A 13,101-nucleotide genomic window follows, 5' to 3' on the forward strand; every position below is an offset into this window, starting at 1 on the left:
ATAACATGCTTTGTCATGATTAGACAAAATACCTTTGGAATATTTCTAATTTAACGCTATATTACAGATTTCAACAAACTCTTCTAGAACCCATCAAGGCAACATTTTTTTTAAAAAAGGGTCCTTTGCTTGAAAGCTTAACCTACTAAGCATAATACAACTGCATTTATAACTCATTTTGGGTAAAGCCACTGTCAGCAGAGCACAATGCTCTGAGCAGGCTTCACTGCACAGGTCTGTGACTAGACTAAGAGAATATACATTTTTAGAACTGCTAAACATTTACAACTGTTAAAGTAAAACAGTTTTTGCAACTGCTCAGCATTTCTTTGCACAAGAGATTCCTCTCTATTCTTAAAAGCTAAAAGCAGCACAAATGTGTATAGTGAAATGTCAGTAAAAGAAAAGCTAAAAACTCACTCACTGTCTTCTGTGGGAAGGACCTGCAGGGAATAAATCCATTCTATTATATCCTCCTTGTTCACCACATCTAAGGAATCCAACATATCCAGACCAGAGAGTGCAAAAAAAGCGATTGTCAACCTGTAAGAGAAAAAAGCAGCATTTTACTACCTACCATCAATATCAAACGGTTTGTAAAGATAAGTACTTCCAAGCTGCAAAAAACCATGCTTGTGTGTGCGTGTCAGCTCCAGCATGAATTGAAAACAGATATGAGTGCTGTAACCTGACAATAAGCTGCAGGGAGCTGGATTACATATAATTCTGCAAGCAGGCAGCTATGCTGCTTTCAAGCTTCACTAACCAATTCTACTTTGAGTGAAAGAGTGCAAAACTGATGCCAACAACTCTCTCTCTAACTGGTGAAGCAAACTACACACGAATGTAGAACATCAACATGTTCAAGAAGCTGTATAATGAATGGCTCATTAGCACCAAAACCAAGAAAGGAAAACTTCTTCAGCAGAGAACCATTTCAGAAAAATATAATGAGACAAGTAAGTGTAGCAAATTTATGTCTCTTATACAAATCAGAGACATTTTGGTACAAATTATTACTCAGATGAAAAGGCGACTCCCTTACAAGGAAAGGTTGCAGCATTTGGGGCTTTTTAGTTTAGAGAAAAGGCGGGTCAGAGGAGACATGATAGAAGTGTATAAAATTATGCATGGCATGGAGAAAGTGGATAGAGAAAAGTTCTTCTCCCTCTCTCATAATACTGGAACTCATGGACATTCAAAGAAGCTGAATGTTGGAAGATTCAGGACAGACAAAAGGAAGTACTTCTTTACTCAGCGCATAGTTAAACTATGGAATTTGCTCCCACAAGATGCAGTAATGGCCACCAGCTTGGATGGCTTTAAAAGAAGATTAGACAAATTCATGGAGGACAGGGCTATCAATGGCTACTAGCCATGATGGCTGTGCTCTGCCACCCTAGTCAGAGGCAGCATGCTTCTGAAAACCAGTTGCCGGAAGCCTCAGGAGGGGAGAGTGTTCTTGCACTCGGGTCCTGCTTGCGGGCTTCCCCCAGGCACCTGGTTGGCCACTGTGAGAACAGGATGCTGGACTAGATGGGCCACTGGCCTGATCCAGCAGGCTCTTCTTATGTTCTTATGTGACCCACACAGTTGTGTATGAACAATACAAACATATAGGTGGGGCAGACCGTGTGGCCCAATGGTGTTGCACTGTAGAAACATGTGAAGGGCACCATTAATGGCTAAGGTTAAAATGATGCTCTCATAATATGAGATTATCTTACAGTGTTTAGAAGACAGGCCACACACAGTATAGCCTTGTACCAAGCTGGTTATACAAAATAAACTGTAGCCCCTACCATGGTATATTTTATACAGCATCAGAACACTCTGTTTCAGAGATTTCCTCACAAATGTCTGGGCTCAGGAGCTTTTACATACCCTGCACTAGAGACCTCTAAACAATCTGGAATTACCCCAAAAGCAGTTCTTTTCTGGGTCAGGGAGTTGTCTTACTAAAGAGCAAATGAAAGAGAAAGGGTTAAAACCTAGCAGTGACAATAAATGAATAGAACCCTATGGACTGCATGACAGAATAACATGAAAGAAAAATGGGAGTGAAACACAGGCCCTTCAATATTACAATGCAGTCAGCAACAAAGGGTAAGGTAACTACAGATTACAAATCAACGCTTTAAATTACAAAATTAGACTCATGTCAGGTCTTCATTTCCCTGTTTTTATATAGGTGTGTACATTAGACCAAGAACAAAGAAAATCTGGAGATCTCAGAAAAAAACAAACTGTACTATGATCATTAAACACTACCCACAAACGCCCATATGCAGGAAGTGTTGGAGAATTCCCCTGCTCCCCAAGGTGTGTCTGGCAACTTCATTATGTAATTTCCATCATACAGATGTTTTTACCCCGACTTCATATATATTTACCACCCATCCTATTCTCTGTGGCTCTGTGAGGGAAATAGGGGTCTCCTAACAACGTTCAGTGTCCTTAACAAACTATACTTCCCAGGATTATTTGGGGAAAGCTATGACTGTCTGAACTGGAACAACAGTGGAATGATGGTGTGAATCCGTGGACATATGCATGATTATTTGTAAACTCACAATTCTAGGTTTTAAGCAGTTCTAGGCTTCAAATTGAAAGGCAGACTGTCTACAGCCATTTAGCTGTGAAGAATTCTGCCCAAGCAAGTAAGTAAAAACACAAGACTATCACCTGAACTGGCAGTTAACCTCAACCAGAAAATGAAAATCTAGGAAAAACTCCTATATCATTTGCACTTGCAGAATGGAGAAATAAATTTGATTGCTTAACAGAATCCCCTGATGCAGAATTGAATAGCCAAGGCAATCCCATATAGCCAGGATAGCCAGCATGATGCCCTCCAGATGTCAATAGACTGCAAACTCCTATCATCCCCAACCATTGGCCATACTGGCTGAGGCTGATGGAAGTTGTAGTCCAACAACATTAGGAGGGCACCACATTAGCTACCCCAGCAATGTAGTAATAGTAACCTTATTCTCCAAGTGTGGATCCTTATGTAGCCCAAAGGAACCATATCTCAGGGATGCACAAGAGGAAGGCATCAGCAGGCTCAGGGAAACCCCAAGATTAGCAGAGATACGAAGAATCTTTTTTTTGGGGGGGGGGACTGAAGTGGGGGAGAACTAAAAACAGTCCAATGAGGACTGAACATGCTCAGTGGCTAAGGAATGCTGACTGACTGCTGGGGGGGGGATAGGACAGAAACAAGATATGACCAGCTTGTGTTCTGCAACTATACTAAAATTATGACTTTATCTTTCAAAATTGCTCCACCAAACATAACACGTCTCTTTTTTGCTCAGTGAAGTAAGCCAAAATTAAATTTGATTAAACTGTTTCTCTAAAGCAATATGCAGGAGGTTCACATGGTAATTTCTCAGTACAACATTCCTACAGAGGAGTTGCAGAACACTACTAAATTCATGTGTCATCATTTTTCGCTAACAACCAAGGTTCTGTGTAATTAAATTTTGGCAGCACATAATATTTAGTAAATACAGACCAGCAGCAACTCAAGTTATTAATTTTTGGTCAGTCAACAGCCATTATAATGAAGCATGATTTACACTTTGCTTTCTGGTCTTAGATACAACAATACCTTAATTAACCTCTACCAGGATTTTGCAACATAATGAATAACCTCCAACCCTGTTATACCCGTTTCTGTTTTCAACCTGCTTTGCATTTCATCACTGAGATCAGAGATTGCTAGCTAATTACATTGCTTGCAGAATTATTGAGAATCAAAATGTAATAAAGTGCACAGATTACCAGCATACCTATGTTTGTGTTTAGGCAGGTGCTTAAAAAGGTGGTCACACATATTGGAGAACATATTCAAGGAACAAATAGTGTTGTACAAACTCTAAGGAGGACTCTCTTAAATGTAATGTTCAATAGGCCAGCTCATCTCAACCACTGACAGCAGGTCTGCAACACAGGAAGTAAGCATATTTTGCCCCTTGCTCTTTTATAGAAGTTCCAACAAAAATCTTAACAGCCTCCTTCCCATTATTTATTTATTTTATTTATTTATTATTTGATTTATATCCCGCCCTTCCTCCCAGCAGGAGCCCTAAGCGGCAAACAGAAGCACTAAAAACACTGTAACACATCATAAAAACAGACCTTAAAATACATTAAAACAAAACAACATTAACTAGACAGATTCCACCAGTTAGAAAATCACTTCTGTTTAGATAAGTAACTGATTTTCAGTGACCAGCAGAAAAAAAGAAACTACTGATTATTCTGTTCTTAAAATAGGAAGCTGCCTTATACTGAGTCAGACCATTGGTCCATCTTGCTCAGTGTCGTCTGCACTGCCTGGCAGCACCAATCCAGGATTGGCAAGATTCTCTCCAGGCCTTAGCCGCCGATGCCAGGGATTGAACCTGGGAATTCAGATGGTTCAACCACTGAGCTATAGCCCTTCCTCTAGGAGCTGAGGTTTCAATTATTTAGTATGGGTCCATGCCCTTGTTCTTTTCTTTGCCCGCACCTGTTTCTATGGGTTTTTGTTTCTTTATCCTTTCATAAAACCCACACATCTTGCCCCCAACTCTTTTGAGCTTTTCCATAAATCTTAAATATATCTTTGACACCCAATACATTCAAGTTCAAAACTCTTACCAGCTCTCTGTAATGCTTACACTGCTCCTCAGCACCTTATCCAAATGGGGATTTCTACAGATTGCAGAGGATAAGAACCACTATAACAGATTATTCTAAATAAAGTTCAACTGTTTTTTCCCACCTCAACAATAGTCTCTTCCAGATTTTTTTCAAGCAAATTGTTTCCCCTCCTTATCCCAGAATTCCAGACTGTTATGTTCCAAGAGCAATCTGAAGCTGTTTCCAGCCTAAAGAAGCCCAAACCTGTGGATGTTTACTCAGAAGAAAGTGCCACTGCTTGCAATTGGGCTTGATCCCAAGTTTACATAAGACTACACCCATAGCTGTTGAACAGCCTTACCATAGGATACTATGGTTACCCTAAGTAAAAAGAGAACTTTGATTACTATTATTGTCTGTTTTTAATTAGGGCTACTGTTATTTCCTTAAGTTATTCACTTGAACTCAACTCCCTTTTCTTATAGCAATGAAGGCCAACCTGTATTTCTTAGCCTAAATGTTGCTTATTTACTAATTACAAGGACCAGAAAGCAGGCAGATAGGCAGGTCTAACTATCAATTTCAACAAGGCCTACAAAAACTTCAACTGCTCCAGCTGCACACCAGTCCCACTCCCTAAACATAGGTTGCCCACCCCATCCTCAGAAAGTGACTGAAGTCATATGCTGAACATACTTAATAGCATGTTTACATTCAGGAAACTCAGCTACCCTGGGAAAGGTTTTTTTCAAGGGTAAGGCATAAACATTTAAACAAAAAAAAACACCCCTATTTAAATATAAGGGCAAAAGATGGGAGGGGGGAGCTCTCCTGCAGCACCAAGGAGACAGAAAGTTGTCAGGAAACCATAACAAAAAAAAAAAAACAGGAGGAAAAAACTCAAAAGATCCTGATGAGGCAGATAAAGTAAAATATTTGCATACATGAAGCACTAAGATATTTCTGTCTTTTCTTAAAGGAAGTGTTGCTCCAATTGCTGCTGAGGCTCTGAAGGACTCAACTTTGTGTTTGAAAACATGCTGAGCTGCAATAAAGCTAAGCTGGCAGTTTTGAGAACAAGTTTATTCTTTTTGCATCCTTTCTTCTCTCTGTACCTCCCTCCCTCCTGTTTTGTGTTTGTCCGTCTTAAAGGAGAACAGAAAGAAACAGGCCTAATCATTTCACGTTCACTCAGGGCTTAATATGTGTTAGGGTTCAGCACCACAGACTGTTTTCAATTACTAGGATTAAGCGTCAAAGCGCGTAAATAAGAGCACCTCAAAAGCAAACGTACCAATCATTCCACAACAAGGACTGGGAGAGAAGAGTCTGCTGGGATTGGGGGGAGGGGAGAGAGAATACAGGTGACTAGTGTCAGAAATTAAGTCCTGGCCAAATTCAGGTCTCCGGAAGATCCCGCTCCGGGGCTGCTGCTGTTACCTTTGCGCCCCTGACACTTCGAGCGGCCTAGAACAGGGAAAACCTCTGCGGGTTACAAGCACGCATTCAGCCACCCTACCTGCCCCGATTAAAAAATAAACCCCGAGTTGATGCTCACCAGCCTCTCAGGCACTCTCTTTATAGGGTACCTCACAGGCACGTAGACATGCGCTTGTTCTTCTCCCACCCATCACGGCTCGAATGTCGTCGTCACCCCTGCCCCACCCCCGGGGTACCTGCTGGTCTCCAGGGACGAGTAGCGCTCCGGCAAAATTTGGAGGCAGCGCTGGAAGAACCGCACGTGCCGCTCCTTCAGGAAATCCAGCCGCTCCCCGTCCCCAAAGCCCCCTTCCTCCTCCGCCGACACAACCGCCGCCATGTTAGCCAACCGCTCCTTATCCCCACGCGCAGCGTCGGTTACCGAGGTCACATGATCACGTGGTACGGCCCATGCGCTATGCTAATTGGGGCAGCAGCTTCGGCGAGTGAAGCAGGAAAATGGAGTTCGAGCCCACCCCTTCCAGCAAATGAGGCGGGGACAGTCAGCACCGCCGCCAACTTCAAAACTGTTGTCAGTTTACCGGGGGGGGGGAGCTCGCCTGCTTTTCTCTGTTTCTAAGTGCTTCTAAGACGATGCGTTCGTCAGTATGAGGAAGCAAGTACTGATGTTTTGGGAGTATTTACATTAATATGCTTGCTTTCTGTAAGGGGCTTCAGAATTATTCATCATCCAAAAAAATGACAATCACTGGGTTTTTTTGTGAAAAATGAGGTGTCAGTACTCATACCTTGATATACGTACCATGGATGCCAGAACAAAATGGCTGGCATGGACAGCAAAAAAAAAGAGGTGCCGGTACTGTCACACAAAATGCCCTGATTATAGCAAACATTCAAAAATAAATGTTTATGCTTAAAGGGTAAAAAAAAAAACACTCCTTGTCACCTGCATGCAGCGCTGCTCCACGCAAATAGTTTTACACCCCGTTAACAGCCACTGAATGAATAACCTAAAGAAGCATCTATGCAGCAGCTATACCAGGGGTTCCCAGTCGTGGGACATGGCCCACTGGTGGGCCACAGCACGTTTTCCAGGTGGGCCACAGAGACTGCCCAATTCTTGTCTTTTTTTCTTGACAGGCATATGGCCACACCATTTTCGAGTTGTACCTGACAAAGTGCTTATCCAAACGGAGCGGGATAATCCACGGTTTCCATCTGATAGTCCTCACTTCGGTTTGTCATCTGACAGTCCTCACTTTGCCTTTTAGTTCTCTCCCAATTAAAAAAAATGCTTTTTTGCACCCGCACACGCAGGGGTAAGACCCCTACATTCTTTTCGCTTTTTCCAAGCTCCGCCTCTAAAACCTCCCCCTATCAACTAATTGGTCAGCAAAAAAACGAGGTATGCTCCTCTCCCCCTTTGCAAGGAACGCACAATATGGCTGTAAAGGAGTTCTGGCCTGGGAAGGAAAGGCTGCTGGTCGGTTTCAGGCCTGCCTTCCCAGGGAGAATGAAATTGACACACTTTTCTTGTTTGCATTTGCGATATTACACTTAAACGAATTCATTGCATGCTGATAAAAAATATAGGGGCCATGCTACTCAAACTATTCCTGGATCTGAAATCCGATCTAATGGCTATGATCATATGTCCATTTTTTCTATTCCCTGCAGTTTTTTAGTCTTGGTTTTTTTTACAATATTTCTGCAGTACTTTCCAGAAATTGGGAGAGGACTGGCGCTCATGAGGAATCCTTTTCTTGTTAAAGTCGGTGACGTCCAGGATGACCTGCAAGATGAACTGATTGAACTTCAAAATGATTCTGGATGCAGACATGTCTTTGAAGCTTCCTTTATCTATGAGTTTTGGCCAAAAACTATGGGAAGCTACCCCAACATTGCAAAGGAATGCCTTCGGAAGCTCCTGCCCTTTGCAACAACTTATCTTTGTGAATCAGGCTTCTCAAGGTTGGTGCAGCTGAAGACAAAGGCTTGGAACAGCCTTGAATGTGAGGCAGATCTTAGATGTGCACTTTCTACAGCAGAACCTAGGATTGGGAAACTGGTGCAGAAAATTCAGGAGAACATCTCACATTAAAGTAGCTTCAGCTTAAACTGGTTTGAGGTTTTTTTCATTCGGCAGATGCCTGCAATGTTTTGTTTTCACATAGAAATTGTTCAAATGAGAAACATTGTTCCATTAAATACTTTTAAACTGAACTAAGTTGTGGTTGTTGTTGACATTTCTTTGGTTTCAAAAAATTGCTCAGCTATAATCCCCACTAGGCCATGACATGTCAGGCCAAAAGCCAGTTGGGCCACATAGCAAAAAAAGTTGGGAAACACTGAGCTATACTGTCATGATTTAATGATAGCTTTATTGCAGTAAAAATAGATTCCTTCAACTTCTTTTCAACTGCAAATAAGATTTACTGCACAATGAGAGGGTGGGTGTCCAGGCATGCATACATTGCAAAGTAGTCACAACAATATTTTTATTGATTTTTTTAATCCTTCAGGCCTAAACTGCTTGGTAAGCCTTTTTAAAGTCACTTAAGAAAGGCAGTCCCTGCCAATAGGCTTACAATCTAAAAGGACATGACACACAATGAAAATGGTTTGGGAAGGAGGAGGAAATAAGCATGTTCAAATTCTTAGTTACAAGTGGTTTTAATAACCATCTAGGTTGGAAAAGAGAGAAGGCAACAAAAGTTCCTGCGGGCTGATGAAGCAGCCGCACATTCTTTCTCTCCTCTGCGGTAGCCTGATGTAGTAGGTGCTGCCATGCAACAGTTGATGGAGGAGGAAGCCTGGCATCTTAAAAATGTTAAAAGCCCTCCTGGATCAGACCAAACACCCATTAAGTTTAGCATTGTCTTCTTACAGCAGCCAACCAGATCCTTCTGAGAAGCTTGCAAGCAGGACCTGAGAGCAACAGCACTCTCCTCACTTCTGATTCCCAGCATTTGGCAGTCAAAGGCATACTACCTCCAACAGTGGAAGAACATAGCCTACACAGGAATATGTCCAAGCCTCTTTCAAACCCATCTGAGTTGGTGGCCACCACTATATCTTGTGTGAGCAAACTCTATAGTTTTCTTTATTTATGAAATTTCTATCCCACCTTCCTCCCAACAGAACAAAACTACATGCTGTGTGTCTGTCCCAAGTCTTCCAACATTCAGAGTCACTGAATGGCCCCAGGTTCTAGCATTGTAAGAGAGAAAAGCTTAGTATTCACTTTCTCAACACCATCTTATACACCTCTATCATGCTCCCCCTTACTCACCTTTTATCTAAACTAAAAAGCCCCAAATGCTGTTACCTTCCCCCATAGAGTTGTTCCAACCCCTTGATCATTTTGGTTTCCCCTTTCTGAACCTTTTCCAGCTCAATATTATTTCTGAGGTGAGGCAACCAGAACTATATAAAGTATTCAAAGTGTGGTCCCACCACAAAATTATATAATACCATTATGATATTGGCCATTTTATTTTAAATGACTGGTCAAAGAGAGCTGTTACTGCTACTGTCGAGGTCTGCCTCCTGCAAAGGGGGAAATGCCTGGTGCCGCCTGCCCAACAAGTGGAACCGCTTGTGCGGGGCCTCCTACTCAACAATAGCCGACGCCACCGTCATGTCCTTCTCCTCCTCCTGCTCCAGGCAAGGCCCAGGTCCCTGAGCCCAAGCTGCTACAGCCGCCCCCCGACATAAACTATCACCACCACCACCACTAGCAGAAGCCCAGGGAGCAGCAGCTGAGCGAGCCCCAGGACATGGAGAGGAAGACAACGTTGAAACAGCTTCGTTGTAACAAATGTCTGCCGCCCTTCTGCCTCTCGGGAGCTGCTACCCCCGCTAACACCACCACCTCTTTCTTAGCGGTGCCGATAATGATGTTATTTAATTTTGTTATTATAATGTTATTTGTTATTTAATTCTTGTAAATTGTATTGCTTTTATTGTATTTTTATTGTATTTTTATACCAGTGTTTATTTTTCTTTGTAAGCAGCCTTGAGGGCCTTTGGCCGAAAGGCGGGGTATAAATAAAATTTAATAATAATAATAATAATAATAATAATAATAATAATAATAATAATAATAATAAAATCCTTTGCTTAATGATCCCTAACATGGTATACACTTTTTTTGCAGTTGCCACACACTGGTTTCACATTTTCTTCAAGTTCCAAGGTCTTGCTCCTTGTCAGTCAAACACTAGTTCATACCCCATGAGCATGTATGTGACACTAGGAGTTTGTTTTTTTGCTCCAATGTCCACCACTTTACACTGAATTGCACTTGGGATTTTACTGCCCATTCACACAGCTTGGAAACTTCCTTTTGGAGCTCCTCGCAATCCTTTAAAAAAAACCCACCTTTATTATTATTATTATTATTATTATTATTACACTTGTATACCGCCCCATAGCCAAAGCTCTCTGGGGGGTTTACAACATAAAAATCAATATACATTCACATTTGGTACAATTGCTAGTAAAAAAGAAAAACAATAATTCACATTTTAAACATAACTGAACAATAAATCTCTAAACAATATACATAACATGAAAACAAAGTAAGTCAAATACAAAACAAAAAAGAATGTAACAATTATAAAATATATCTAAAAATGTTCTCTAATTTCCTATATGTTAACGTAACCCCAATGTTAACGTAAGGGGTTTATGACCTCCAGATGATGATGGACTCCAAATCCTATCAGGCCATCTAGTATGGCCAATTGACCAATGCTTTGTTTTGGTAAAACAATGAGGTGCCAGTACTCATATACTGATAAATATGCCAGCACAAAATGGCTGCCATGGGCAGCAAAAATCCAAGAGGTGTCGGTACTTTGTAGCAGTGAGTCCTGTCACAAAAAAAGCCCCATCATCATCATCATTATTATTACCCTCCCTTCACCAAAAGGTCCAAGGGTGGATCACAGGGTGAAGAAGTGCATCTTCAGCATACAACAAAAGCTGTACTGTATATTGAAGGTGTCAGACACACCTCTGTGGGGAGTTCCACAACTTAGGGGCTACCTCAAAGAATGCCCTCTCCTGGGTCACCACATGGGATGATGGGAGTTCTAGGACTATAGCTTGCTGGGGTGAGAGGCATGTGTTCAAGGAGGCAAGGAGGAAAGACGACATTTTTCTTCAGTTTCTTCTCTCATGCAGAAATTGCCGTGTCCCAAAAGTGCAGGGACTGCTATTCAAATGCACCACACATTGGGCTGGAAGGAGACCCTGCAGTCATGGTGGCATCGAAGATCCCCAAGCAAAAGGTCCTGCAAAAGTCCCCCATGACTGTGTCGTGCTGCTATTACAACTTGGGAGGAGACAGGAAATCTGTAGGGTCTATGTGGTAGATCTGTGGTGTCCCCAAAAATCTGCAGGGGAGATGGTCATTCCTCTGCACCTCCGCAACCCCTCAAGAAAAGTTTTCCCTGAGGCCTCACACTATCATATGATGCATTAAGAATTTTTCCTGCTGCCCCCATGCACGGGATCCCATACCTTTCTCACCCACAACATCCCAAAAGCCCTAGTTTTGAGGGGATTTTGTCCTGCCCTTCCTAGCGTGTGTACTTTTTAAATCACTGTATGGATTACTGAAATAAGAACCCTGATTTTTCACACATAATTTGTATGAGCTTTTATTAAATGTTATTAAATGTTTATTAAATACTTCTGGCTTAAGAGTGTGTCACTGCCATTTAACATCAGTTCAGGCTTCCAGTTAAGATTCCACAGTCTGGCCTTAGCTGTATCTGGAATGAATTTGTAAATATTGAAATCCAAAGGGATCCAGAGAATTTGAATTCCTATGCAATATCACTCTTTTCTCTTAGAGCAGGGAACCTGTGGCCCTCCAGACATATTTAGATTAGAAGTGGAGGGCCATGGGCTCCCCATTCCTGCTTCATACCTCTGTAAGTGCATCTAATATGTGATCCCTGATAGGTTGTGTCTAGGAAAGGGAGGTCAGAACCTGTGGTCCTCCACATGTTGTTGGACCCCTAATTTCCTTCAGCCTTGACCATTGGCCATATGGGCTGGAGCTGATGGGTGTTGGAGTCCAACAACATCTGGAGGCCCACCGATTCCCCATCCCCATCTTAGAGCAAGGATGGGGAATCGTGGTACCCTCTAGGATGCTCCCATCACCCCTGACAACTGGCTGTGCTGACTGGGGCTAATGGGAGTTGAAGTTCAATAATATCTGGATTCCTATCCTGTCCTAGAACTCTGTTTGAGGATCCTGGTAGTATATGCAAGAGACGAGTGAAACCTGAGTTTCTCCATCCACTGCTTGGTGTTTTGTCATCAGACTTTTAAAAGACTGCTTTCAAACTGCAATTTGACAAAGGCACTGTTTTCAAATTTAGAAGAAATGATGGAATTTCCAATGAGGTGGATATTAGTCCAGTATGAGGAACCTTTAGTCCTGCAGACGTTGCTGAATGACAACTCCCACCATCCCCAGTATTGGTCATGTGTGCTGGGCCTGATGGGACTTGTAGTTCAGGAACCTTGAACAATTAGATATAGAATCATAGAACAGTAGAGTTGGAAGGGGCCTATAAGGCCATCAAGTCCAACTCCCTGTTCAATGCAGGTACCCTCAGCAAACTTGACCACCTCACTGTTGACCACAAATTCTGTATCATTAATGAACAAGTTAAAAAGTATAGGTCCCGTTACTGGTCCTTGGGGGACTCCACTTTCTACATCCCTGCATTGGGAGAACTGTTCCTGATCCACAAGAGGACCTCACCTCTTATTCCATGACTGCAAAGCCTACTTGTAGAACTTTGGTGAGATGCTTTGTCATAAGCTTTTTGAAAGTCTAAGCACATAATGTCAACTAGATTACCTCTATCTATATGCATGTTGATGCCCTCAAATAATTCTAAAAAGTTAGTGAGATGTGACTAAGGGCTCATCTACATCGGAGCATTTTTTTGTAGGAAATACACTTTTTACCTTTGTAATACATTTGCACCGTCCACAGTT

General features: G+C 42.1%; 1 protein-coding gene across 5 annotated transcripts in view; it reads right to left on the reverse strand.

Annotated features, from left to right (window-relative positions):
* The window catches only part of PGGT1B (protein geranylgeranyltransferase type I subunit beta), a 53,734-nt gene extending 46,403 nt beyond the window's left edge, over window positions 1-7,331 (reverse strand). The window contains exons 1-2 of one of the 5 annotated variants that reach the window (XM_061624328.1): window positions 7,243-7,331; window positions 425-543 (exon numbers count right to left, since the gene is read on the reverse strand). In XM_061624328.1, the coding sequence (XP_061480312.1) occupies window positions 425-506 (82 nt within the window). In that variant the 5' untranslated portion in view covers window positions 507-543; window positions 7,243-7,331. The other 4 variants (XM_061624289.1, XM_061624318.1, XM_061624298.1 and 1 more) reach the window with 4 other exon arrangements.
* Window positions 7,332-13,101: the final 5,770 nt, after the last annotated feature.

This window comes from Rhineura floridana, chromosome 1 (assembly GCF_030035675.1).
Source record: "Rhineura floridana isolate rRhiFlo1 chromosome 1, rRhiFlo1.hap2, whole genome shotgun sequence".
NCBI lineage: Eukaryota > Metazoa > Chordata > Lepidosauria > Squamata > Rhineuridae > Rhineura > Rhineura floridana.